The 26,941-nt window shown below is 47.2% G+C and overlaps 1 protein-coding gene across 1 annotated transcript in view; it reads right to left on the reverse strand.

Annotated features, from left to right (window-relative positions):
* LOC149345326 (phospholipid-transporting ATPase ABCA3-like) overlaps window positions 1-26,941 on the reverse strand; it is an 87,506-nt gene that overhangs the window by 42,300 nt on the left and 18,265 nt on the right. Inside the window, exons 3-5 of the mRNA XM_089547406.1 lie at window positions 12,544-12,717; window positions 7,881-8,212; window positions 7,036-7,223 (exon numbers count right to left, since the gene is read on the reverse strand). Coding sequence (XP_089403532.1) covers window positions 7,036-7,223; window positions 7,881-8,212; window positions 12,544-12,717 — 694 coding nt within the window. The remainder of the gene's footprint in view (window positions 1-7,035; window positions 7,224-7,880; window positions 8,213-12,543; window positions 12,718-26,941) is intronic.

Below are 26,941 nucleotides of genomic sequence, written 5' to 3' on the forward strand. Positions count from 1 at the left end.
AAAAGCTAGTTCGTTTCTGGTGAGGAGAACAGAAGGCGTGCTAACGCAGTTGTCTTTTCTTTGATGAATATAAAAAGCCTCAATGACTTCTCTTTCGATTTTTTCTTTTGCCCTGGCTAGAAACCTGGTCTCTTGAAATTTCGGACAACAATCTTTACACCTGCTACAATGTAAAGCTAGATTGCTTCCCGTCTTGCTTTTTAGGGTCACATTGTGCTGTCGAGCACGCTCATTGAAGCACTGTCCCGTTTGCCCCACATATACTTTGCCACACGTCAAAGGGATCTCGTATACCACATTAGTGGTGCAGTTTGTGAACACTGATGTTTGACAGTGCAGGCCTTTTTGACCCGCTTTCCTGACATCATCGGACATATGCTTGCCAATTTGCAGTTTGTTTTTTTAGTTCACGCACCCTCATGCAGCTCAGCGGCTATAAAAGAGCGCCTGGTTTCCTTTCCTGTTATTAAAGTTGGAAGTTGCGCCTCTTTCCTGTTCTGTGTTTTTCCTTCCTGTTTCGTCCTTTTTTGGCGTACGACATTCTTTCACTCGTAGTACGACGTCCAGTCGCTGGTCGAGTCTTCGATTGGCTCCATTTGTCCCAGCTGCAAGGCCATCTGGCAGTATTGTCGGCTCCGAAATGAAGAAAACAATGCCAACCTAGCTCCAGGGTCCCGCTGTAGATGCGTTGATCCTCGTCGCCATTATGTGGTGTTCTTCCGTTTAAGCAGGAACCACGAAGTTGCAGCGAAGTGCGCTGATAGAATTTCTTCATTTCAAACAAAGTTACTGGCGAGCGCCAGGAGAGGTGGCCGCCATCAGTGACAAGCTAAGACGAAGTGCCGCGATATATAAGCCGTATCAAAAGAGCGTATCCGAGTAGCACGCGTGTTGCTATCAGTCTGCGCGCAGCACTTACGAATCATGCAAATGAATTTAGCGAGAGCCTTTTAGGCCTACGAAGCATTACAGTACTTTCAAGCAGAGAGCCAATGCAATTAACAGTGCATTTTGCTGGGCTAGTTGGTGGGGCATGGTCTAATAAACGTTAGAAACCAGCACGGTATTTCAGTAACTCAAGAGCCATACCGCCTCAACAACTGTTATACACTTCGCAATCAAAAATAAAATAGCGGCAAAGGATAACCCCGAGACAGCAACAAAATTCATAATCAAAATGACAATTATTTTTGATCTTAGTAGAAAAAACAAAGTTACTAAAATCTGGAAGGGCTGCAGGAACATAATTCGAGTCGACTGTTATTGCCCACCCAGTGACCCCATCACCTCCACTCTGAAAAGAATCGATCTGATAGTACAGTTTGAAGCACAGGATATCGTAATTCTATGAGATTTCAATGGCAAAATCATGATTTTGGGTAGCAAAAAATAGGCAAGAAAAGTAAACGAAGAACTTGCGATTAAGAGTATCCTAACAATACTGAACGAAAACAATTCACCACCGACGTTTATAATAGCAATGAAAAAAGGTTGAATTGAGCTAGCAATCGAGCATAGTCCTATCGAGCATAGGTATATGAACATTAAAATATAAAAAATAAAATCCCCCAAAATGTACGAAATTGCAGTGAAAACCAGCCAAATAATCTTACAGTAGCTAAGTCAGAATTATTGCTTCCACACTCTGCACGACTAATCACAGCTGAAGCAAAAGAACAAGTTGTCAAGACATTGCAAGGAAAGATACAGGTAATGTACGAGAAACATAAGACAGAAATAAAACCTAGAAAGCATAACCTAAAAGCACGGTGGAACGACGATCTCGATATAGAAAGAAAAAGAATCCAAGCAAAGCGAAAGAGTTGCCAGAAAGTAAATGGCGAAGGTAGGAAAAATACCAAGAACGGTATTATGAGCAATATACACCGTACAACAACATAACAGAAGCAAAAGAAAGTGAGAAAAATATTTGCTGAAACGCGACAAAGACCCTTTTTACCTTACCCTATAGATAAGCACGTTCAAAACTTAAGGCATCAAGGATAATTGGAAGTATGACTAAAAACAACAGGGAAAAAAATCCCTGTAAGGGAGACAATACACTAAATGCTTGACTTCTTTCATCCAACGGAAATGTTGGAAGAAGTTGCCGTACTAGAACAGAAAGAAGGCCGAGATGTAAATTAAGATTAAGCAACGAGAGAACGGAATCAGGACGTGAGAACAGAAAAATATGATCACTTAGAGGTCGAGGCCGACGACAAACCTCTTGCCAATGGAGAGGTGAACGAAATAGTGAAACGTCTGGGAACGCTAATGACGCCAGGTCCTGACAATATTTGTTCAAAATTCATACCTTCTGTCTGACGTCCCTTCCTGTTATCGAAAAATCCTCACTCACTATTCTGATCCTTCTAGCTTTTCAATTGCTAAGCATGCTGGCTTTATCCCGATAGTCGAATAATTTCACAATGACAGGCCTGGGCTTGGGATTGTCTGTCTCTTGCTTTCGTTCGAGCCAGTGGACTCCTTCAATGCTAGCCGTTTTTATTCCTAACTTATCTTTAAAGATTCTTTTCTCAACAGCATCAAGCAGATATTGAAGTGTTTCGTTTTCGCGTTCTGCAACACTATACACGATATGGTTAGAACTGCGGCTTCTATTATCTTATTTGTTCACATTTCAGCCCAGGACAGGACCAGCTGTTCGAATTTACAACCCTTTTCACGGATTGAGATACCCGTTCTTCTCTTTTTTTCGAATTTTATCTAGCTTTTTATCTATTCCGCCTACCATTTGATTGGTGACCGCATTTTCAGGATATTTGTTGGATGTCTTCTGCAATTGCTTTGAGTTGATCGACAAGCGAAAGGGAAAGAGGGACAAAGCTGTCATAAATAACTACCATCGCACAACATTGAGGCATATGGTTTACAGGGTGGTGGTGCATATTATAAAGGAGAATTCTAAAAGTGTGCGATGAGAGGCTAGTTGGTAAGACATTCTGCAGACATAAAACTACGCAGGAGACAGGACCCAGAAAAGATACAGACAGGACGAGCGTAGACTAAGAACTGATTTATTGGACGAAAAAAACGACCTTCTTTCAAGAGCAATGCATGCGCAACCAAACTTAACGCCCAAAGCAAAAGTACACAATCTTATCAGCCCAAAAAGTCAAGTTCCTTCTGATACAGGTGAATATATGCCTCACTAACACATTTTTCCGCACCGTATCTAGCAATTTGCCAGGCTCCAAAAATCGCGCGTGCCTTCCGGTCCTTCGCGCAACCTATAATCTTCGTTTGCTTGAAAAGCGGTGTACATAATACTTTTTTCTTCTTGTCATTGATCTTACAAGACTGGCAGTGCCTTGTTAAATGCTGCCCACCGTGCTGGCTCAAAGAGCTATTGTGCTCCTGAAGGCGTTTATTAATGCAGCGCCCCGTCTGCCCTACATAAACGGAACCACAGCTGAATGGGATCTCGTAGATAACTCCCATTTTACAGGCTACAAACTTAGGTCTGTGGTTGACTCCGCACCCTACTTTCTTTGGCAGGTTATTGTTAGTTAATCGGCATAAACGAGACAGTTTTCATGGGGCAGAAAAGATCACGTTGACACCAAATTTCCCTCCCACCTTCTTCAAACCGTGCGAAGTCTTGTGCACATAAGGAAGGACTTCAAACCTCCTCCTCTCGCTTTCAGTGAGTTCTTGTTGGTTTTGTTTCAAACATAGGGTTTTCAGCAAAGATTCTGCAACAGCTTTCAGAAGAGCAGGAGGAAAACCATCAGAGTAAAGCCGGTCTACTTGACTGGTAAAGCTACATTTCACCATGTGTGGACATGACTTGACAAGCGAGGATCTTAAACATGAGGTTGCGATTGCCCTTTTTACGAGCTTTGAGTGGCACGAATCATAAGGTAGAAGAGCCTTCTTAGATCTTGGTAAATAGGCCCAGCATAGATGGCCCTCTGTATGAAAAAACAGTGTTAAGTCTAAAAACTGTAAACAAGAGCTTTCCGGGAGCTCGAAAGTAAAATTCAGATTAGTGGCTGCGGATTTGTAGGTCGCTAAAATTTCATTCACAATCATTTGTAGACTGTCGTCAGGGTTAATATTCAAAAGGATTAGGAAATCGTCAACGTATCGGACCACATGCGTGATCCGCTCATCAGTGAGAACGCACGAAAGTTCAGTGTCAATTTGAGTTAAAAATATCTCAGTTAAGATAGGCGCCACGCTCGAACCTATACAGATACCTCGCCGTTGTACATAAAACTTGTCCTTAAAAGTTACAATGGTAGAAAAAAGATAGAGTTTCAGCAATTCAAGAAAACCATCGATTGTAATGCCGCAAGTATTCTGGAAGGACACCACTCCCGAACGTTAGATGCAGTTGCGGACCGCCAGGAACAACTTGTCGTGGGGAACTGAATAGCTTTTTCAATAGACATTGAAGAACTATTCTATTCAGTTCCTCACGACAAGTTGTTCCTGGCGGTCCGCAACTGCATCGAACGTTCGGGAGTGGTGTCCTTCCAGAATACTTGCGGCTTTACAATCGATGATTTTCTTGAATTGCTGAAACTGTATCTTTCTATAGGCTATCAACACGACAATCAAGGTACACACGCAAAAACATTCTGCGCAGGGCAAAGACGGCATTAGCAGGGGCACGTGTGATTAGGACCGATGGCAATTCCGGAGGTGCGCATCTAAGAATTTGATCTCTTTCATTGACAGAGATAACCAAGGCTAGCTGACACAGTTAGTTGTCACCCCTTTTGGAGATGAAGTGAGCCTGGATAACCTTAATTTCTGATTCTGTTTTATGCGAAGCATATTACAATAGGTAACCCAAGCCCTTCGTGACGGTTACACGCCGTGCACACCACGTGACACAATGACGTCACGACAGATGAGAGACGGAGCTCCAACTTGTGCCGTCGCTGCGGTTGCACGCCGTGCAGACCACGTGGCATGGTGACGTCACACCACGTGACACAATGACGTCACGACAGATGAGAGACGGGGCTCCAACTTGTGCCGTCGCTGCGGTTGCACGCCGTGTGAATCACGTGGTATGGGGACGTCACACTCCCGCGCATTTCGAACGCGCGTTCACACTCGGTGTAGGTGAAACGCTCCGGGCAGGCGGACGCGGCTTCCGTGGCAATCCAGGCGCTCACCCAACGCGCGTCTCGGGGTTAGTCGGCGTTCCGCTGTAGCCATGCCGTTGTCTTCTCCCACGACGAAGGCTTCTAGTGGTTGTATTAAAATGACCAAGTATTCAACCAAGGAAAGCCATGTATTACCAAGCCTAGCCATCAATATGCTTCGCATCTGACTAGGCTTAACCTTAGCTAAGCCTCAGCCATTTTTTTTTGCCTTAGCAAGGAATTTTGTTTTCTCCAGATAAAGACTACAATTTCTGTTCTCGCAACGCTTACAGTGCAGGGGTGGATTACTGCCCGTGCCGATGCGTAGGGATCTCCTGTGCTCTAGAGCGCACTCATTAAAACAACGGACAGTGTCTTATATAGGACCGTCTGCACGAAAGAAGTATTTCATAGATAACTTCGAAAACGCATTTAGTAAACTTTCTGCGGTGGTGGTTCTTTCTAGGGGTCTGTTCCTTTTTCGCCTTTTCTGTTCGGGAAAAGGACACACATTTTCACTCAGCAGAGCACCGAAAATATGACATGGATTGTATACCTTTCCGCGAGCTTCTTCCGCAAAGACAATGAAAATACGGCATGACAAGTGGTGGCTTGGATTCGGCCGTGACGCCGGAAGAGTAAGGCGCGCTCTTTGCAAAGAAACGCGGTCGCATGCGCCGAGAGGCATTGATATTCTTGAAATCGCCTCGCCGCGATGCATTCGTCAGATCCTTCATGGATGCAACATTTAGCCAATCCGAGTACTGCCTAACTCTCCTCCAGGCTTAGATTTCATAATCTTGACAAATTCGGTGGGCGTTCCCCAAGAAATGGCGAGGGGCGCCGAAGAGCGCCTGAATTTCAGGCGGCACTTCAGGAGCTGCGACAGCAAAAATTGTTTTCCTTGTTTGGAAAGAACAAAATTAATTGCTAAGGCAAAAACAAAAAGCGAAAAGAGCTCGAAAGCTCACCTCATCTCTAAACGGGGTTACAACTGCGTCCGCTCGCCTTCATTATCAAGAAAACAGATCAAATTTTTAGATGGGCACATCCGGGATTTCCATCGGTCTTAATCACACGTGGCCCTGTTGATACTCTCTCTGCCCTGAGCACAATGTTTTGCACGTGTACCTTGATTATCATGCTGATAGCCGCTATAGGTGCCCTGTTTTCACAAAGTAGTCAGTTGAAACTCCTTCGCTTTATGTGAGCGTCTTTTTGCCTCCTCTTGTCCCGTAGTCATCGCGCAGTTTTTTTCGCAACCACTGAACTGACTCGCGCAGCAACATGCCTTGCGACCTTAATGGTTCAGCTTTATCCGTCGAACCATCGTTATCCCTTTCAGGTTCCTTAGGGGTTACCAATGCGTTCTTAAAGATTTCCTTCCTTATCACGCTAAGCATTGCGATCCAAGTAGAGCAGTACCGCGATGCAGTGCTGAAGCATGCCACAATGCGGAAATCCGTCGCTCGCTGGCTTCCATAGCGTTTAAAGCCTCAGTGCTGCGGGGTTATGTAATTTGCGAACGAATAAATCGGAGAGTCGCTTAAGACCAGACGGAAAACAAGTGTGAGGCCTACGTTATTTGTGCTCGCAAATGTACCATTGACAGGTCTGCACACCAGCAAGACCCTGGACGCTTTGGACGAATTCCTACCGGTCCTCAAAGGGGACGAAGTGCTGAATGCTCCCTGCGAACTACACAAACGACTACCTTCCCTTCCAGTATAATGCCTGCAACCCAGTAGGAGAGTAACAACAGCTCCTCCACGAAGCCGGGCGAGGACACTGAACTCGTCTGGCGGAACTTATAAACTTTCCAAAAAGAGTTCACCTGATATCAAAAGAAGCAATGTTCCGGATCTACCGTAAGCAGCTGGCTGTTCAGGGTTGAACCATGACCGCATACCTGTATAGTTCGCAGGGTTTGAACGCCTGCTTCTCGAGTTCCATGAGCACAATGGCACCGTGCACGGCGGCCGTGACCCTGTTCGCGGGAATTCCTCGCAGGTGGGCGAACAGGCTCAGGAGTTCGAAAGCGGTGAGCTTCTCCAGCAGGCCGTTAGACTGGGGACAGTAGCCGATGAATGACTGCCACTGTGAATTGAAGGGCATACATTAGTAGCTTCGCATATCCCGCGAAAGGCAGAGGTGAAACAACTGAAAAAAAAACAACGGAAAACGACGCGTCCTTTCCTGTTGGATTTTTTCGCGATCATGCAACTGGCCGATCAAGCTGCGGTTGTTCATTGCTAGGAGAGACGATAGTTAAAACGCTGCTCAAGACAGTGCTATGACACCGACGAATCACGGTAACAGTGACGTCAGTGGAACCACAGTGGTGACCTATTGGTTTGAGCGTCCGCTTCGCATGCGCGGTATTCGATCCCCACGGCCACCGGGCACCCATCGGTTATGCAATGGGTACAAGCTTTCCCCTTCTTTAGGGTGAAATGTTTAGGAAATGGATTCCCACCTTCGGAAGACGAAAACATCTTGTGGCATGGCGCTGTTTGGAACAAGATGTCTTTGCTCCATAAAAATTCACCACCATCCCACCATCATCAGCTACGTTAGTAAATGGGAACTCTAATGAATATGAACGAGGAAATGCTTCTTTGAGCACACCCTAAGCGTATGTGAAAACGAAATTTCGTTGAGTGACATCTGACTTAAAAAGCCGAGAACTTTTTTTTTTTAATGAAAGAGCCATACGTGTGTCGATGAATCTGACTGAAGGACAAGAACTCTCACCTTCCTGGGCGATGCCTCGAGATTGACGTCTGACATGAAAGCGTTCCCGGAACTGGGCTCCAGCAGGCCGGTGAGCATTTGAAAAGTGGTGCTCTTTCCCGCTCCGTTCACACCAAGCAGTCCGAAACACTCAGCGCGACGCAGTACCAGGCTGATGCCGCGGACAGCCTTGACTTCGCCGAAGGTCTTGTGCAGATCGCACACCACGAGCGTGTAACCCTCGCCGTCCAGTTCCGCCGCCGCGCCCGGTGCGGCGAACCGCTTGGCGAGGTCCTTCTCGGCCCGCACGTCTTCGTCCAGAACACCCTCCTGTTCACTCGGCTTACCGGCACCTGGGATGTGATTGTGCGGAGTTAGGCAGCAATGCGGCACGAATTCCTGGGAGGCACTCGCGAGCTCGTTCTAACGCTGGCCTGAACTTTGATAATTAAGGGTTTTCTGCTCGAGTAACCACCTGCGATTTGCCGAAAGCAGTAGCTTCACGAAGCCTTGATTGTGGCGCAGAAAAGCTATCTGTTTATGTTCTCGCAAAGTTGTATTTTCATGTAAACTAAACACATTGCAAGCCCCGAACATAAAAGATTTCACCCTGCCCCAAAAAGCGAACCTCGTCTGGTAGCTTACACCAAGGGCCCGGAAGAACCAGAGCATTTTAAGAATGAAGCCACAGTGCTATAGGTGGCATCGTTCTACCGCGCTATAGGTGCCGATAGACGGCCACTGCGACTATCGCCGCCATCTGCGAATTCACTTCAGCAGACACGCTGAGCAGCTGACGAAGTGGTTAAATCTATGGCGCTGCCGACCAACGTTGTTGCTTCTTCAAGAAAGCAGGAGAGTGCAATCAGTTCCGCGTCAAAAAAGAAGCGTTCACAATAGGGTCACCTTTTTTCTACGAAGCTAGCCATCCATGTGATATTGGGGAGCTGCAAGACCATTTTCCAGACGTCATCACTTCAGATAAAAGCTCGCCGGCCCAAGCTACGCTGCCGAGTTAGGTGGCAGCATAATAAAACTATCATTATATTATTAGAATTGAATCAACCTCAGAATTTGGCCAATCAAAATGGACATCCGCACAAGCTGAAATCAGGTGACTGAGTAATGCGTGGAATATAACCAACCTTTGTATGCTGCCTTTATCCACTACGAGAAGGTATTTGATTGCCTTCTCGCGGGGCAATGAACGCGGGTGAATCACATCCTATTCAAAATGAATAATAAATAGGCAGGGCACGTAATACGAAGGCAATATAGCCGATCGTCGTTAGGTACAGCGGAGTGCATTCGAAGAGAAAAAAAAGCGTAGCAAGGTGCGGCGGACAGAATTAGGAAATTTGCTGGGATAAAGGAGCCGCTGTTGACACAAGGCAATCTTAACTGGAGGGATATGGAAGAAGGCTTTCTCCTGCATTAGATGTAGTTAGCTGATTATGATGCCAATTAGTCTGCGTGCGCACTGTCCCGATTAGCTTCGTTCGTAAATGGCATTGGCAGCACGACCAACACTAAACATACAGAAGCACGGAGCGAAAGCCCAAATTAAGATGACACTTGAGCTCCACCTTTAGGGTATCACGTGGTCATGTTAGTGGTAATTTTCTATTTTCGTATTTAGCACTGCTCTCCAATTAGATTATCTCATTAACATAATTCAAAAGGCACACTAGAGCACGTGATAAACCACGGAAAACGGCCGCAGCGGCCCAGAAGTAGCGTGTCTGTCTGGAAACTCAATTAGTGCCATCGGTTAAATCCCTAATTATCCCTAATTTATTTTTCTTTCGACCAATCTATTTCATATTGTTACATGTCATGACCACTTCTGATTTATGCTGGGACCTCGTAATCACATTTTATTTGAAGTTTTGGTAATTTTTCCTCTCCTCATTGTGTCACCTCACAACCCGGTCAACCAATCCCGATTTTATCGACACGCCAACAACTACGACCGTATCTCCACTGGACGGGAACTTGACGCTGTCGCGTGAAGCCTCAATCGGCGGCTGCAGCAAATACGCTACTGCTGCCACCTCCGACCTTGACTCGACTCCTCCTCAAGCGCATGTAAGAATGAGCAACCCTTGAGGAAGAATGGCTCTATAAGAGGGTAAATGCTATCCGGAAGCTGAGACCTAGGGTTGAGATTAGCGCGCCAGGTCACGCAATAGGTACATCAAGCCGCCCGACGCCAGGCAATAAACAAAGCTCAACTGGAGTGAAACCTTCTATTTCAATGCGGCAACTTCCGCGAAAGCACACTGTTCAGTACTAGACATGAAGTGCATTCCAATTTTCGACTAAAAAGCTGGTCGTTACAATGATCCGACAGGTTGTAATAAAGAATTATGTTCTCTGCGCGTGCGTGTTCTCTGCTGTGTTCTGTATTCCCTGCTTTTTTGTTGCGTTTGAAGTGCCAATGAGGGATGTGTATCCCTAATGCAACATCAGACGCTCGATTGTGGAAGCTTAACAGAGTACACTGTGGGGCCAGTTGGTCATACATAATCTGAACGAACAAACGTAGCGTTTAAAACAGGACACCCACAAGCCCGAATGTCCCTTCAGAGCCATTGTCACAGAGCGAAACAACTGGCAGGCACGTCTAGGCAGGTTCCTCCCGCGTCACCTGAACAGCCTTTGTACTGTGGACCCTTTTAAAGTCGCCTCCTCAGCCGTCTTAGTGGACATTCTACGGAGTGACGTGTGCGGTGCAAACTCTGCATTTTCAGTGGATATAAAGGAGCTTTTTTACTCGGTGCCGCACGATGAACTGTTCATTGCTGTGAGAGAGTGTATTGAAGAGGCGGGTGAGGTGTCTTTTCAGAATTCATGTGGTGTTAGTATTGAATCATTTCTGGAACTCTTGGCCCTGTACCTCAATTCTACAATCATAAGCTACAAAGAACATTTCTATGTCCAGAAACGTGGGATATGTATTGGCTCAAGTGTCGCCCCTGTGCTATGTGAAATTTTTCTTGCCAAGTTTGGACGTTTGCTTCAGTCTCAGTTGAACGATGAGCGCGTTGTACGTGTCTTTAGATATGTAGATGATTTCCTTGTTCTTCTCAACCTTTCGTCTAGAGATGACTTGAGTGTAGTTGCAGACTCGATTTTAACCCGTTTCAAAGGTATCATGAAGTCACTGAATTTTTCCATAGAACTTCCGGCTCACGATTCCATTCAGTTTTTAGATATCCACCTGTATTTTAATTCTGTTGGTCATTTTTGCTGGGCTTACGAGCCACGGTCCAAGAAAGCGCTTCTAACCTTACGACTCTTCTCATTCGAAGCTCATTAAGCGAGGCATAGCAGCCACATGTCTCAGGTCGGCGCTCCTGAAGTCATGTCCGCACAAAGTTGGTAGTAGTTTTGACAACCAGGTTCGAAGACTTAAAGAAGCAGGCTTTCCTGGCGATGTTCTTGTGGCTGTCGCAGAAACTCTAAAGAAAAAGTTGCACAAAGCAAGAGAACACACACAGTTATCTAAGATAAATGTACCCGGACAACAGAAAAGGAAGTTTGAAGTTATGCCCTATGTACACAGGGTCTCGCACAACTTGAATAGAGTGGCAGCAAAATTTGGTATTGATGTAGTATTTTCAGCTCCCCTCAAGCTTGCAAAGCTTTGCGCTCTGCCAGATCATGACAGCGCCAAGAATTCAGGGTGTAGCACAAAACACAAGAAGCCACACGTCTCATGCGCCACAGATATTGTTTATCAGATCCCTCTACGCTGCGAAAGTGTGTACATTGGGCAGACGGGCAGATGTCTAGACGTGAGGCTGAGTGAACACGCATCTTCGCTTCGTCAGCAAACTGATGAGCACTTGCCAAAGCATTGCAAGAGCTGCCCAGGTTGCTTTCCCTCTTTGAACCGCACGAAGATTTTAGGAAGGGGTAAAGATCAATTGGCGAGGGAAATACTGGAAGCTCATTAAATATCATAACGCGGTAATGACACGTGCATTAGCACACCATCTATTTATCTAATGGAAAAAGAAAGAAACTTTCTAAGACGCACTTAATGTTTGTAAACAGTCTTCATGACCGGTGGCTATTCCACGCCTTTTCGTCTCCTTTTTTTTGCCGGTTTTTTCTAGTTTATCACAGTTTTGTCATTCTTTCAAGTTTGCGCATGCGTGTCTTTGCTAGAGAAGGAATGTGTCTTTCGTTTATCGATTTCATTCAGTTGTAAGTTGTAGCCCCGTCCTGTCCTCATCTTTCTGTGTCCTGTTTTAAACGCTACGTTTGTTCGTTCAGATTTGTGGAGGCTAATCAGAAAGAACGCATAGAATGCCATCGATGGCATGTGTGAATTTATTCCGTGTTCTTGATGCCCAGATAGCTATGGAACGCAAACTGCTTCTACGTTTCAAGCGGTTCAGTTACTTCTGCCACAAAATTTTACATCATATTGGGGGAAATCAGTAATAGTTACCACTTCAGACACATTTGTTGTGATTTCTGGTCTGCTTGCAACATCCGACGGTATTAGGAATTCAATCGCTACCTAACACAGTTGTCCGGAAATGTTTAATGTCCAGCAATAAATACTAACTATATGTGCAGTGACATAGACCAGGCTGGCAATCTTTACGTGCGACTGCAAATTGCATTTTGGGACAAAATCAGGGGTCATACAAACAAAGGGAAGACGAACCTCCAGTAGTCATTGTATTCAGTCTGGAGGCGTATCCGGAGTGGAGGATGCTGAGCAGGATGAACAGCGAGACTCCCTGGCACACAAAGTACAGCACGTCTGCCAGTACGCCATCCACGGATAGTGAGAAAGGACCCGGAATGTGGAGCTCTGCATGTGGGTTGTCAGCGAGCCCTGTAAATGAAACAAATAATTCAATTGCCGTTCCTAAAATTTCTTCAGGTTTACTACATCTTACGGTTCTCACAGGCGCATACACATTGCATGCGTTTACAGAATTCTTCCGAGTTATGCACGTGGACAACTTTTTTGGCAGTGCAGCAGAGGCCAGGCAGTAAAGGGAAACGGACGGCCTTTTCTACCCGCGCTGTGTTGGTGGATTGTTCATTGTTCGGGCTAGGAAGGCAGAGCGGTGAAAGGGAGCTGAATGATGAACAACACGGCAGGGGTACGAAGCCCTTCTCCTTCCCTTTCCTGCCTAGCGTCTACGGCATTGCCAAAAAAAGTTGTCCGCGAGAATAGTAAGGTTAATTTTCGCAACATTTGGTTGTAAACGTTCCAATTAAGCTTCAGTAACATCCCATACCTGATAGAAGCTAGAAACCTTATATTGATTAGTTGGCCAGCCCTTAAATTCGCGGAGCACGAGAAAAAGAAGCGCTTAAACTGAGCATTGGGGCGTTATTTGAATTTGTGACGATATATATATATATATATATATATAGCGAAGTATACGCTTCGTTAAAGGAAACATATTTATTCGACTCGCGGCTAGGTGCCCGCATTTTTCCACGAAAGTTGCTGCACGGTCACGCACCCTGTCGAGCCCTCGGAGCTGGACACGCCTGTCAATATGCAAGCCTGTGGTGCTTAACAAAGCAGAGGCCGCATCTGGACGTTGTATTTTCTTACGGAGTACCTGTTCATCGCACTTTTAAGCGTGAAATGCTTTTTTTAGTTCCCGTTGTCGGCAGTGTGGTGACGTCACGCCGCGACCGAGAGCCAACATCCGGGCACTGAATTCCACTCATCCGGGCACCGAAACGAGAGCATCCGGGCACCTTATGAGATTTAGCGAGACTCTCTAAGCCCTCCTACAGGACCGGCATACAAGCGCCGGTAGCTTCGCGCCGAACGGGTGGTGGCGTTCCTCCCTTCCTGTACGGTGCGGTTCGGATGTCCACCGAGATAAGAGAGAATTACTGCGCCATTTCCTTTCCTCAAAAAGCGTTGCGTTCAAAGGGCAACACATCGCGCCGAACGGGTGGTGGCGTTCCTCCCTTCCTGTACGGTGCGGTTCGGATGTCCACCGAGATAAGAGAGAATTACTGCGCCATTTCCTTTCCTCAAAAAGCGTTGCGTTCAAAGGGCAACACATCGCGCCGAACGGGTGGTGGCGTTCCTCCCTTCCTGTACGGTGCGGTTCGGATGTCCACCGAGATAAGAGAGAATTACTGCGCCATTTCCTTTCCTCAAAAAGCGTTGCGTTCAAAGGGCAACACATCGCGCCGAACGGGTGGTGGCGTTCCTCCCTTCCTGTACGGTGCGGTTCGGATGTCCACCGAGATAAGAGAGAATTACTGCGCCATTTCCTTTCCTCAAAAAGCGTTGCGTTCAAAGGGCAACACATCGCGCCGAACGGGTGGTGGCGTTCCTCCCTTCCTGTACGGTGCGGTTCGGATGTCCACCGAGATAAGAGAGAATTACTGCGCCATTTCCTTTCCTCAAAAAGCGTTGCGTTCAAAAGGCAACACATCGCGCCGAACGGGTGGTGGCGTTCCTCCCTTCCTGTACGGTGCGGTTCGGATGTCCACCGAGATAAGAGAGAATTACTGCGCCATTTCCTTTCCTCAAAAAGCGTTGCGTTCAAAGGGCAACACATCGCGCCGAACGGGTGGTGGCGTTCCTCCCTTCCTGTACGGTGCGGTTCGGATGTCCACCGAGATAAGAGAGAATTACTGCGCCATTTCCTTTCCTCAAAAAGCGTTGCGTTCAAAGGGCAACACATCGCGCCGAACGGGTGGTGGCGTTCCTCCCTTCCTGTACGGTGCGGTTCGGATGTCCACCGAGATAAGAGAGAATTACTGCGCCATTTCCTTTCCTCAAAAAGCGTTGCGTTCAAAGGGCAACACATCGCGCCGAACGGGTGGTGGCGTTCCTCCCTTCCTGTACGGTGCGGTTCGGATGTCCACCGAGATAAGAGAGAATTACTGCGCCATTTCCTTTCCTCAAAAAGCGTTGCGTTCAAAGGGCAACACATCGCGCCGAACGGGTGGTGGCGTTCCTCCCTTCCTGTACGGTGCGGTTCGGATGTCCACCGAGATAAGAGAGAATTACTGCGCCATTTCCTTTCCTCAAAAAGCGTTGCGTTCAAAGGGCAACACATCGCGCCGAACGGGTGGTGGCGTTCCTCCCTTCCTTTACGGTGCGTTTCGGGTGTCCACCGAGATGACAGACAATTACTGCGCTATTTCCTTTCCTCAAAAAGCCTTGCGTTCAAAGGGCAACACATCGCGCCGAACGGGTGGTGGCGTTCCTCCCTTCCTTTACGGTGCGTTTCGGGTGTCCACCGAGATGACAGACAATTACTGCGCTATTTCCTTTCCTCAAAAAGCCTTGCGTTCAAAGGGCAAGGCATCGCGCCGAACAGGTGGTGGCGTTCCTCCCTTCCTGTACGGTGGTGGTGGTGGTGGTGAAAACATTTATTTCGAATGAACTGGAGGTATGTTTGGATCAGCCCGTAAGGGACCGATCCTTACAAACACTAGGTGGAGGTCCCTAGTATGGGACCCCAGTGGCGGTTGCCGCCGCCCGGGCGCGCCCGACTAAGGCCCGACGGTGCGGTTCAGGTGTCCACCGAGACGACAGAGAATTACTGCGTAATTCCTCAAAAAGCGTCGCGTTCAAAGGGCAAGGCATCGCGCCGAACGGGTGGTGGCGTTCCGTGGACTGCCTGGCAGCGCTACAACCCGCTGTCGCGTTCCACTCCTAAAGGCAAAGCGTAAGCATAATGAATTAGCAATTAATTAATATTTAGTCATTAATCAGAAATTAGTCACTAATTAGTAATTTGTCATTACTTCGTCATCAGTTCTGTGCGACGTAATCCAGTGGTGACGTCATCAGTGTCACATAGGCAGTAGTAGTAGTAGTAAAAGACTTTCAATCGACCATAATTTACAGGCCGAGCATTTCGACCGCCTGGGCGACCAGAAGCCGCTGTCCTTCTTCCCCTTCAGCGCCAAGCCAGTCGAGCCAGGTGGTGATGGATAGAGAGGGTGGGGGGAAGGAACCCGACTGCTGAGCAGCCGGGCAATAGAAGAGGCAATGGGCCAGGTCCACATAGATACAGGGGCAGTTGGGACAGGAAGGGTCCGATCGATAGCGATAGAGGAAGAGGCGGGACGGGGTGATAACTGCATTCATCTGAATGTGCCGAAGAAGGCGAGACTCCGGCATCGTGTGTGATGAATGAGGGGGAGGGTAAAGGCGTTTGTCGAGGCGGAGCTCAAGGTAGACCTCTTTTATGGTGCGGCGAAGGGTGAGTCTCCCACCGTCCTCCGAGGGCTAGGGCCAGGGGATCAACGGTGCCCGGAAAAGTGTGTCGCGGGCGAGCTGATGGGCCAGCTCATTGCCGTCAATCCCTGAATGCCCAGGGACCCAGCGGAGGAAAACGATGGAAGGCTGCAGTGCGGAGACCGCTCGTTCGACCTCCTGTTGGAGAGAAGGGGTCAGGCTGCGTTTCTGTATGTGGTGTATAGCGGCTTGTGAGTCCGAATAGACTGTGTACTCTTGGAGAGAGGGAAGGAGGGAAAATGACTGGAGGGCATGCGCAATGGCGAGGACCTCGAGGGACAATGCGTCTGGAGGGTGTAGATACGGCCCGCTGGTGTGGGCTTCAGGAGCAGGGAGGTGTGGATGGTACAGGGCGTAGCCGCCGAAACCTCGAGGAGCCACGAAGGAGGCATCCGTGTAAGCTACACCCTGGGTATCAAAGAGAGGGGAATGGTGCTGTGCGGCCGCATGACGACGTCCGGCGTGCAGGACGGGGCACATGTTGGTCGGGAGGAGAAGGATACGAAGATTGGGAGCGGGGGTGGGAATAGGAGAGGTTAACGGGGAGATTGGAATGGGCGAGATACCCGCTTGAGTCAATAACCACTGACCCTGACGGGTAAGGGAAAGCCGGGCAAGCTACGAGTCACGATGGCGACTGAGAAGAGAACGAAGAGGATGGCAGAGGCCTGTGGCAAAGAGCTTAGTGGTAGAGGTAGTGATAGGGAGGTTGAGAGCTGCCTTGTAGAGGCCCACAAGGGCAGTCTCGAGAGCGTTAAGTTGAGTCTGAGTGAAGGAAGCGTAAGGTGCAAAGTACAAGACCTTGTTGAGGGCCAGCGCGTGGGCAACTCGGCACGCGTGAGCCTCGTGGAGACCTGAGCGTCGAGTGACCACGCGCCGCAGGAGGTGAGTTACAGAGTGGCAGGTGGTGACAGCGCGGTGGAGGGCTTGCACATTCTTAGCCGCATGCAAAGGGAAGCCAAGAACTTTGCACTGTGTGACGACAGGAATGGGAGAGCCAGAAAGGTGGAGAGAGACGAAGTGGTTGTGTGAGCGCTGGTAGGAGGAATGGTTGAGAAGGAGAAGCTCGGATTTCTAAGGAGCAGGAGAGAGGCCAGCGGTGGTGAGAAAGGAGTCGATGAGATCTAGGTCACGTTGCAGCGTGTCCTGTACGTGACCGGGAGAGCCAGATGAACACCAGAGAGTGATGTCATCGGCGTAAAATATATGATGCAGGTCGGGAATTTCAGCTAGCTGGGAGGCGAGAGGGGCCATAGCGAGATTGAAAAGGGTAGGAGAGAGAACAGCACCTTGAGGAGTGCCACGGGTGAGGTGGTGTGGGTTAGACAAGTGGGAGGAGTGCCTCGGGTGAGGTTGTGGGGGTCGGACAGATAGGTGCTGTTCTCTCTCCTACCCTTTTCAATCTTGCTATGGCCCCTCTGGCCTCCCAGCTAGCTGAAATTGCCGACCTGCATCATATATTTTACGCCGATGACATCACTCTCTGGTGTTCATCTGGCTCTCCCGGTCACGTACAGGACACCCTGCAACGTGGCCTAGATCTCATCGACTCCTTTCTCACCACCGCTGGCCTCTCTCCTGCTCCTGAGAAATCCGAGCTTCTCCTTCTCAACCATTCCTCCTACCAGCGCTCACACAACCACTTCGCCTCTCTCCACCTTTCTGGCTCTCCCATTCCTGTCGTCACACAGTGCAAAGTTCTTGGCTTCCCTCTGCATGCCGCTAAGAATGTGCAATCCCTTCACCGCGCTGTCACCACCTGCCACTCTGTAACTCACCTCCTGCGGCGCGTGGTCACTCAACGCTCAGGTCTCCACGAGGCTCACGCGTGCCGAGTTGCCCACGCGCTGGCCCTCAACAAGGTCTTGTACTTTGCACCCTACGCTTCCTTCACTCAGACTCAACTTAACGCTCTCGAGACTGCCCTTGTGGGCCTCTACAAGGCAGCTCTCAACCTCCCTATCACTACCTCTACCACTAAGCTCTTTGCCACAGGCCTCTTCCATCCTCTTCGTTCTCTTCTCAGTCTCCATCGTGACTCGCAGCTTGCCCGGCTTTCCCTTACCCGTCAGGGTCAGTGGTTATTGACTCAAGCGGGTATCTCGCCCATTCCAATCTCCCCGTTTACCTCTCCTATTCCCACCCCCGCCCCCAATCTTCGTATCCTTCCCCTCCCGACCAACATGTCCCCCGTCCTGCACGCCGGACGTCGTCATGCGGCCGCACAGCACCATTCCCCTCTCTTTGATACCCAGGGTGTAGCTTACACGGATGCCTCCTTTCGTGGCTCCTCGAGGTTCCTGCGGCTACGCCCTGTACCATCCACACCTTCCTGCTCCTGAAACCCACACCAGCGGGCCGTATCTACACCCTCCAGACGCATTGTCCCTCGAGGTCCTCGCCATTGCGCATGCCCTCCAGTCATTTTCCCTCCTTCCCTCTCTCCAAGAGTACACAGTCTATTCGGACTCACAAGCCGCTATACACAACATACAGAAACGCACCCTGACCCCTTCTCTCCAACAGGAGGTCGAACGAGCGGTCTCCGCACTGCAGCCTTCCATCGTTTTCCTCCGCTGGGTCCCTGGGCATTCAGGGATTGACGGCAATGAGCTGGCCCATCAGCTCGCCCGCGACACACTTTTCCGGGCACCGTTGATCCCCTGGCCCAAGCCCTCGGAGGACGGTGGGAGACTCACCCTTCGCCGCACCATAAAAGAGGTATACCTTGAGCTCCGCCTCGACAAACGCCTTTACCCTCCCCCTCATCCATCACTCACGGTGCCGGAGTCTCGCCTTCTTCGGCACATTCAGATGAATGCAGTTATCAGCCCGTCCCGCCTCTTCCTCTATCGCTATCGATCGGACCCTTCCTGTCCCAACTGCCCCTGTATCTATGCGGACCTGGCCCATTGCCTATTCTATTGCCCGGCTGCTCAGCAGTCGGGTTCCTTCCCCCCACCCTCTCTATCCATCACCACCTGGCTCGACTGGCTTGGCGCTGAAGGGGAAGAAGAACAGCGGCTTCTGGTCGCCCAGGCGGTCGAAATGCTCGGCCTGTAAATTATGGTCGCTTAAAAGTCGTTTACTACTACTACTAGACAAGTGGGTATCTACTCGAAAGCGAGCCACACGTTTAGAGATAAATGAGCGGATATAGGAGTACATGCGGGAGCCACAATCCAAAAAGGCGAGTTGAGAAAGGATGTGATCGTGGCAAACACCGTCAAAGGCCTTGCGAACATCGACGGTCACAAGTGCGTAAATTTTAGTAGGTGTAGGGGACAGGAACGTTTGCTGAAGAATCAGAAACATGTCCTGTGCACCGACGCGGCGTCGGAAGCCAATGAGAGAATGGGGGAGGAACTCCCGTGCCTCAAGAAAATCCGAGAGGCGAGTCAGAGCCATTCGCTCAAGGGTCTTACCAACGCACGACGTCAGGGAGATTGGGCGGAGGTTAGAGAGAGAGGGAGGTTTGCCCGGTTTTGGAATCATAGAAATAAGGGAGGATGTCCAGGAGCTCGGCAAGCAGCCGCTCTCCCCGGCCTCATTGTAGGTTTGAAGGAGGAATTTTTTGGCGCAGTCAGGAAGGTTGCGAAGTGTGGTGTATGTAATGGCATCCTCACCGGGAGCCGAGCGTGTAGAATTAGCAGCCATAGCAGATTCGAGCTCCCGGAGAGTGAAGCATTGGTCCAGATCGGGGTTAGGTCCACCCGAGTACACCGGGTAGGAGGGTGCCAGAGGGGGCGGGAGGTAGAGAGAGGCGAGTTGATCAAAAACTTCGGAGGGAGTCCCCTGAGTGAGGGCTTTAGCTAGAGTGGGAGCAAGGGCAGGCTTAGTGCCAAGGAGCGATTTAAAGAGAGACCATGCGGATCGTGAGTGCAATGCAGAATCAAGGCCATCACAAAGAGCACTCCAACGAGAGTGCTCGAGGGAGGCGCAGTGGGCGACGATTTCGGCCCGCAAAGCAGTGATCTGGGAGGAAAGTTGGGCATTGTGTGGTTGGGAGCGAAAGGAGCGTTGAAGACATTTACGGCGACGCCATAAACGGAGAAGGTGAGGATCTGGTTCTTGGATTGGGTAACGAGAGCGAACGCGACGGCTACTGGACGTGAGCACATAGGCAAAGTGGTACAAAAAACCGAGGAATGAAAACAACGATTACAAAGATGAAAGGCAAACAGAAACCGGATACAGCTGACGAGGCAAGGCGGAAGAGATTACCCAGACACTCAAAGGAAACGACTACGTCCACATGGACCAGTGCACAGTATGTGTTGTGTGGTGTGGTGTGTTGAACACTAGACCCATTTCAAGATTTTGACTAGTACCATCTACAACCAATGTGTTATGCCCGTAAACATTTCATGCTTACTCTACTCTCGGTTACGGGAGAGGCAGAGATTTTTTTTTTTTGCGTGTCGGTCGCACTCCCTCTATATTTTTTTATGTGTATTTTTCTGCTATGTGCTTTGTGTTTCTCACCTGTTCTGTGCCCACCCCTATAAAATGGGATGTAGTAACAAAGTAAAATCACTCCTGAAGAAGATGGGTATTCCGATCGAAACGTCGAGTCGGATAAATATGTTTCCTTTAAAGAAGCGTATACTTCGCTATATGTAAGCAGTCAAGTACTTCATGCTCTCTCAACCTGTATATATATATATATATATATATATATATATATATATATATATATATATAGGTTGAGACCTATATACATCATACCAGCTTACATCTTAAACAACATTGAATACCTGCAAAACCGTGCTGTTCGCTTCATCTTTTCAGATTATTCACGCTTCACCACTGTCACAGCATTAAAACAACGTGCCGAGCTGGAACCGCTATCATGTCGACGCCATTTCGCTCGCCTAACCTTACTTCACAAATTGTATCACCATCCCACCCTCCACAACGACTTCTTTTTGTCACACCCTGCAGTCTTTCCTCGCGGCGACCACGATAACAAAATAAAACGTATCACATGCCGTTCATTGCTCTGCGCGAAATCATTCATTCCTCGCACTATAATAGATTGGAATAACTTGCCATCACACATAGCTAATGAGGTAAACCTACAATCGTTTCAGCATTTGTTAAAGGAAACCATGGACTAACATATTTGGTATTTTTGTTGTATTATGTGCATTTAGTATTTTATTCTGCGTTGTTTGCTGTGTTATTTGTGTACATTACTAGCTTTAATTCATCATTACGTGTATTTTGTTTCAAGTGCTTGTGTCATATTGTTATGCTTGTATCGGCCCCCCTATGTAATAACCTCACACGGGGGCCCTTAGGGGTATTGTAAATAATATTATATATATATATATATATATATATATATATATATATATATATATATATATATATATATATATATATATATATATATGCGCCCTTCGTCAGAATGTCTGGATCGAGAGGGATGGCACAATACATGTAGGTAAGAACAACGCACAGGATAATGCACCCAAAAAAAAATTCGATAAAGAAAGTATCAGGCTCATGGCCGAGTTATGCTCGTGGCAGGCCTCGTGTTTCTAATGAGGCTGCCGAAGCAGTTTTGCAAGGAATTCCACAAGGCAACAAGTCGGACAATGGCCTATCGGATAGCGACGACGACACTATTGTCGATCAAAACTTCAGTGTAACACTTGAAGAATAATGCACGGACGAAACCAGCGATGACGACAGTCCGGCAATGGTGACCTCTAAATTTATTTGGGCCACCCACGAAATTTAGCCCACCGGGCCTTCAAAATTTCACTTCGTGCGAATTTCACCAACTTGCTGTTCAAACTAGTTTGAGTATGGTGATCTCAATGGTGTTCTCAAAATTTAGGTGGGCTACACATGAAATTCGGTCCACTGTACTCCCGAAATTTGACTTTTGCCGAATTTGACAAAAATTGCTCTCCAACGAGAGTATGGCCAACTCAATGGTGACCTCCAAATTTAGGTGGGCCACCCCCAAAATTTTACTTCGACCGAATGTGATAAAAATTGCTGTCTAACCTAATTTGAGTACGGCAAACTCAATGGTGACCTCCATACTTAGTCGCACAAGTTTCACAGCTATATCTCAAGTTATTTATGCCATGCCCACTGGGTGGAAAAATAAGGCTAGAGTCCCAGTGTCCATTATATTGGACGCCATGCTGAGCTGAAACTATTAGTGCTACTCAAAAAATATATGTGAGTTGTTAATCTGTTGCACGTATTAACTGTCTCGAGAAACACTGCACACATCAGCCAATAATACTGTACTTCCAGGACTATTTAGAAAAGCAAGCTGTTTTACGCAATACCTTTAAGCTGAAGGGCATGAATGTATATATTCAAAACGATGTTTCTACCGACCGACACTTTAAGGAAGTGAAACTTCTCTGGAAAACTGCTAAGGTGGAAAAAGAAAATGGTAAAAAGGTTGCACTGATAAACAATAGGCTTCTAATTGATAATAGTTTCTTCTTATGGGATCGCGTTTTAAACGAACATAGACTAGTCGAAACGATAGGCAAAGTATTGCCCGAGAGATGGCAGTTACAGCATCCAACGCTTGGGCTGCGCATGCTTTCGCTGAATGCTAGAAGGTTAGTGAACAAGGTCGATAAACTGAGAACATGGGTTCTTTCTTATAATCAGCATATTTTAGCTGTGACTGAAACGTGGCTGCTCGATGGGATTCACGAAGACGAACTAATTCCGCCCAGTTCAACTTATTTAGTCGAGACCGTGGTCCGCGTGGTGGGGGCGTCGCAGTTATCGTTGGGGCCAACACCCATGTGACCGTACCGGGCCAAATCCCTGAACACGAAAGCTTGTCTTTGAAAGTTTCCCTGCGTGGTTTTCAAATGTTGCTATGCGCTCTTTATCGCGCGCCGGATGCTCCTGAGTAATTTCTTGAGCAACTGCATGAGCATATCTTAAGTCTACGTACCAGCAACATAGTTCTAACTGGTGATTTTAATCTCCCTCATCTCGACTGGAAGCGCCCGCTATATGGAAATTGAAAAAATGGCGATATTTGGTTAGACATTATGTTTGGATCAGGTATTGACCAAGCTGTAAATGTGTGTACTCGCGAAAATGCTGTGTTAGATTTTGTTTTTTTCAGCCAAAAGCTCATTGATGGTGCTAATAACGTCGAACCTGGTATTTCCCATCACTCTGTAGTATTTTTTTTTCTTGGACAATAAAAGAGGCAATTAGCCCCCAGAAAATATCGAAGGTCGTCAAAAAAGCCTTTTGCCGCGCAAACGACACGGCCATTATTGATTACTTGGCAGATCACCTTGACGATAGAATTGATGAAGATGTTCATGGGTGATGGAAACGTTTCGTAAGCGCTGTTCAGTATTGTACTGAGCATTTCGTACCCACAAGACAAGTGAAAAAAACAACAAAACCGACAAAACACAGAAATGATTCACATCAGCCGTAAACTAAAAACAAATGCGAAAAAAAGTCTGAAAGGCAAACACAGACCTTTAATCATTTTAAAGCGCAACTTAGGTAAGAAAACTAAGATTGCAAGACTGCATTACTTCAACGCAACACTTCCTCACTTTTTGAAGAGTGAACCGTCAAAATTTTGGCGCTATCTCGCTCAAGGCAAAGACGATGTTGAAGAACTTCTAATAAATACTAGATCAGTTATGCAGAGTAAGGAAATTGCGCAAGTTTACAATGGGTGCTTTCAAACTGTTTTTTTCGTCGCTCAGTGAACATAATCTCTTAAATCCACATGGCGCTTTGGAGGATCTGCCTGTCATATCGCTAGAAGGGTTCTTAACGTTGTTACGCAAACTGGATGAAAAGAAGAGTCCAGAGGCAGATGGTCTTCAGAACGCATTTTTAAAGCGTTACGCAGCAAATTTTGCACCTTTTCTAGCAAAAGTTTTTCAAGCTTCTGTAGAAACCGGCAAGGTCACAGATGATTGGAACAGAGCTCGTGTCATACCATTACACAAAAAAGGAGAAAAATTTACAGTGTGTAACTACAGACCGTTTTCGAGTACGTGCACTTGCTGGAAGCTATTAGAGAATATTCTAGCGGATTACATTTGGTCCTAACTGAAAACATCCTTTCACCATATCAGCATGGGTTCAGGAAAGGGATGTCTACTGTTACGCAATTAGTAAAAAATGTACATGAATTTGCAATGGCTCTTGATGTCTCCGGCCAGGTAGATGTACTATTATTTGATTTCTGCTATGCATTCGATAAAGTTGTTCATTGAAAATTACTGTCTAAGTTAGAACGGATTGGTCCGCCTTGTTATATCATTAAATGGACAAGTTGTTACCTGAAGAACAGAGGTCAGTTCGTGGAAATTAATGGAAATACTTCCGATGTACACAGGGCAACATCTGGGGTACCGCAGGGCAGTGTATTAGGCCCTCTGCTTTTTTAATGTACATTTTTGATTTAACCCAAGTTCTTCCTGACTCTGTGTCTATTCTACTGTTTGCAGATTACTGTATTGTTTATAAAAGTATAACATCAGTTAGTGACCACAAGCTATTAGAACAATCTGTTCTTTCCATAGAACAACGGTGTCTTGATTGGGGTATGGAGCTTAACACGCAGAAAACAGTTCTTCTTAGACTTTCTCGTAAAAAGCATGTTAGTTCATTTCAGTATCGCTTGAACAACTGTTCTATTTCCGAAGTTTCTAACTACAAATATACTGGTGTAACTATTACAAATAATCTATTGTGGAGTATCCACATTTCAAATATTGCTTCATCAGCTCTTGCAAAACTTTGTTTTCTCAGGCGTAAACACAAAGATGCTCCGTCCAATCTAAAACTTCTGTCTTACAACACGTATATTAGGTCTAAACTTGAATATGCTTCGATCATCTGGGACCCTCACAGCAAACAAGATATTTATCGTCTTGAGCAAATACAGAGAAAAGTTGTGAGGTTCATCTTTGATAAATATAAAAGAACAGATTCTCCCACTAAACTTATGATAGCCAACAACATTCCACCCCTAGAAAGTCGAAGGAAGATGATTCGTCGGCTGTTCCTATACAAAATCTTGAACAATCAACTTTACCTCAGTCCTTGTTGTGCCCTGCAATAGTGAAACATTTCGGCCCCAAAATTGATGGGCGCTGCCCTCACTGTGGGGAAGTATCCGATACCTTCCACATGGTTTGGGCCTGTCAAAAGAATTCTTCCCTTCCGGCCAATCCTTCCCCTTCCCGCGAGGCATGGGAGGCAGCCCTGCTCAACTGCTCGGGGCTGGAGTCTCAAAGGGCTCTAGTCCAACGGGCGCGAGTAGCCGCCTTGTCCAGCGGGGTCCCGGACTAAGGACTCCACCTATGTAAAGGGCCAGTTTTGGTCTGCAAACTCTCCTTTTGTTTATTAAAAAGTTTTCACCACCACCACCGCCATGTGTAAAACAAATCTGCACTAGACGAGCACGTCCTTACCGCAGCCACTCTCTACAGCCAGTTTTTGCAAGAACAAAATCTTTTATGCCCAGTTTTTATCCCCGGACAATTTTTGACTGGAATTGCCTTCCAGGAAGCTTAGTTGCATCCTCAAACTTTGACCAGGCACTGCAGCAATATCTATTTGGTTGATGGTATGATCCATTGATTTCACGTCTTTACAGTTTTCTTTCACGCTGTATTGGTGAAGTTTTTACTGCCTTGATGTATAGATCACTTTCGACTTCTATTTGGTGCTTTACCGTCATTTCTGCTACTGAATTTTATGTCGTTCCTTTGCCTCTGTCACTTTTGCGGGTGACTTCATTTTCATCTTCCTTGTACGGTTTCATGTTTTCCACTCCTGCTAGGGCCAAAATACTGACCTGCAGTATTTTGAAATAAATGAATATCTCACTTTTCACCTTTCGATTCCTACTAGCTTATTTTGAAAGCCTACAGAAAATTTGTGAAATCAAATGCATCCCGGGTCTCAGGAGGGTAGAGTCCGGCAAAGAATGCGAGCAAGACAAGTATGTACAATTACAGGCAATTTGTTATTTTTCACACATACTCCTCCGTTAAGAAATGCTCCACTAACACTTCTTGATTGTCATGAAGGAAGCATTGTGGTGGATGAAATAGATGGATACAGGCTCGACTTGCTGCGCCAATGCCTGGCTCTTAAAGACGAGGCCTACGCAAGTATTTCGCGTGGTTGTCAGAGCCGTAGGAGGCGTTGCGAGCGAGAAGAACGGAATGTTCTCCAGCGTAAGTGGTAAGAAATTCCTTGAGCAAGGTGTGTTGCGAGGCGAGTTAGTTGAGGTACATCTTGTGAAAAACAGCTCTTGCAGACAGAGTATCAGAACGAGAAGGATGCACAACTGCGCTATGTGTCCTTCTTGTTCTGGTCCTTTGTCTGCAAACGGTGTTTTTCTCAAGAACAACAGAACGGAAAGCTGGGCTAATTGTAGGTTGTTCATGATGAAAATTTGTGGGCGCGAACAAACAAAAGAGAGAGAAGAAACCACAGGCGCTTGTCCTGTGGTTTCTTCTCTGTCTTTTCTTTGTTCGAGCCCACAAATTTTCATCATGATCTTTTCTCAAGAAATTCCTGTTTGTCTTTGTATGTACATTAACGCTCCCACCCACCCTGCCACTCTGGCAGGTTACAGTTAATGGTTGATCGCGAGAATGCGCTTACCGTTGTCAGCGTTGTTACCGTTGTCAGCCCACCCTGGCAGATGGTAGTTGACGGTCGGTAGCGGGAATTTGTTCACCCAATGAAAGCTGCCGCCTACTGCCGTAGTGCCGCGTGTCTGCCACAACGTTGTCAGCGCTGACTCGTGCAGCCCACGTCTCTCTCTCAC

The sequence above is a fragment of the Amblyomma mixtum genome, chromosome 5, assembly GCF_055824585.1.
Source record: "Amblyomma mixtum isolate Tamu chromosome 5, ASM5582458v1, whole genome shotgun sequence".
Classification (NCBI taxonomy): Eukaryota; Metazoa; Arthropoda; class Arachnida; order Ixodida; family Ixodidae; genus Amblyomma; species Amblyomma mixtum.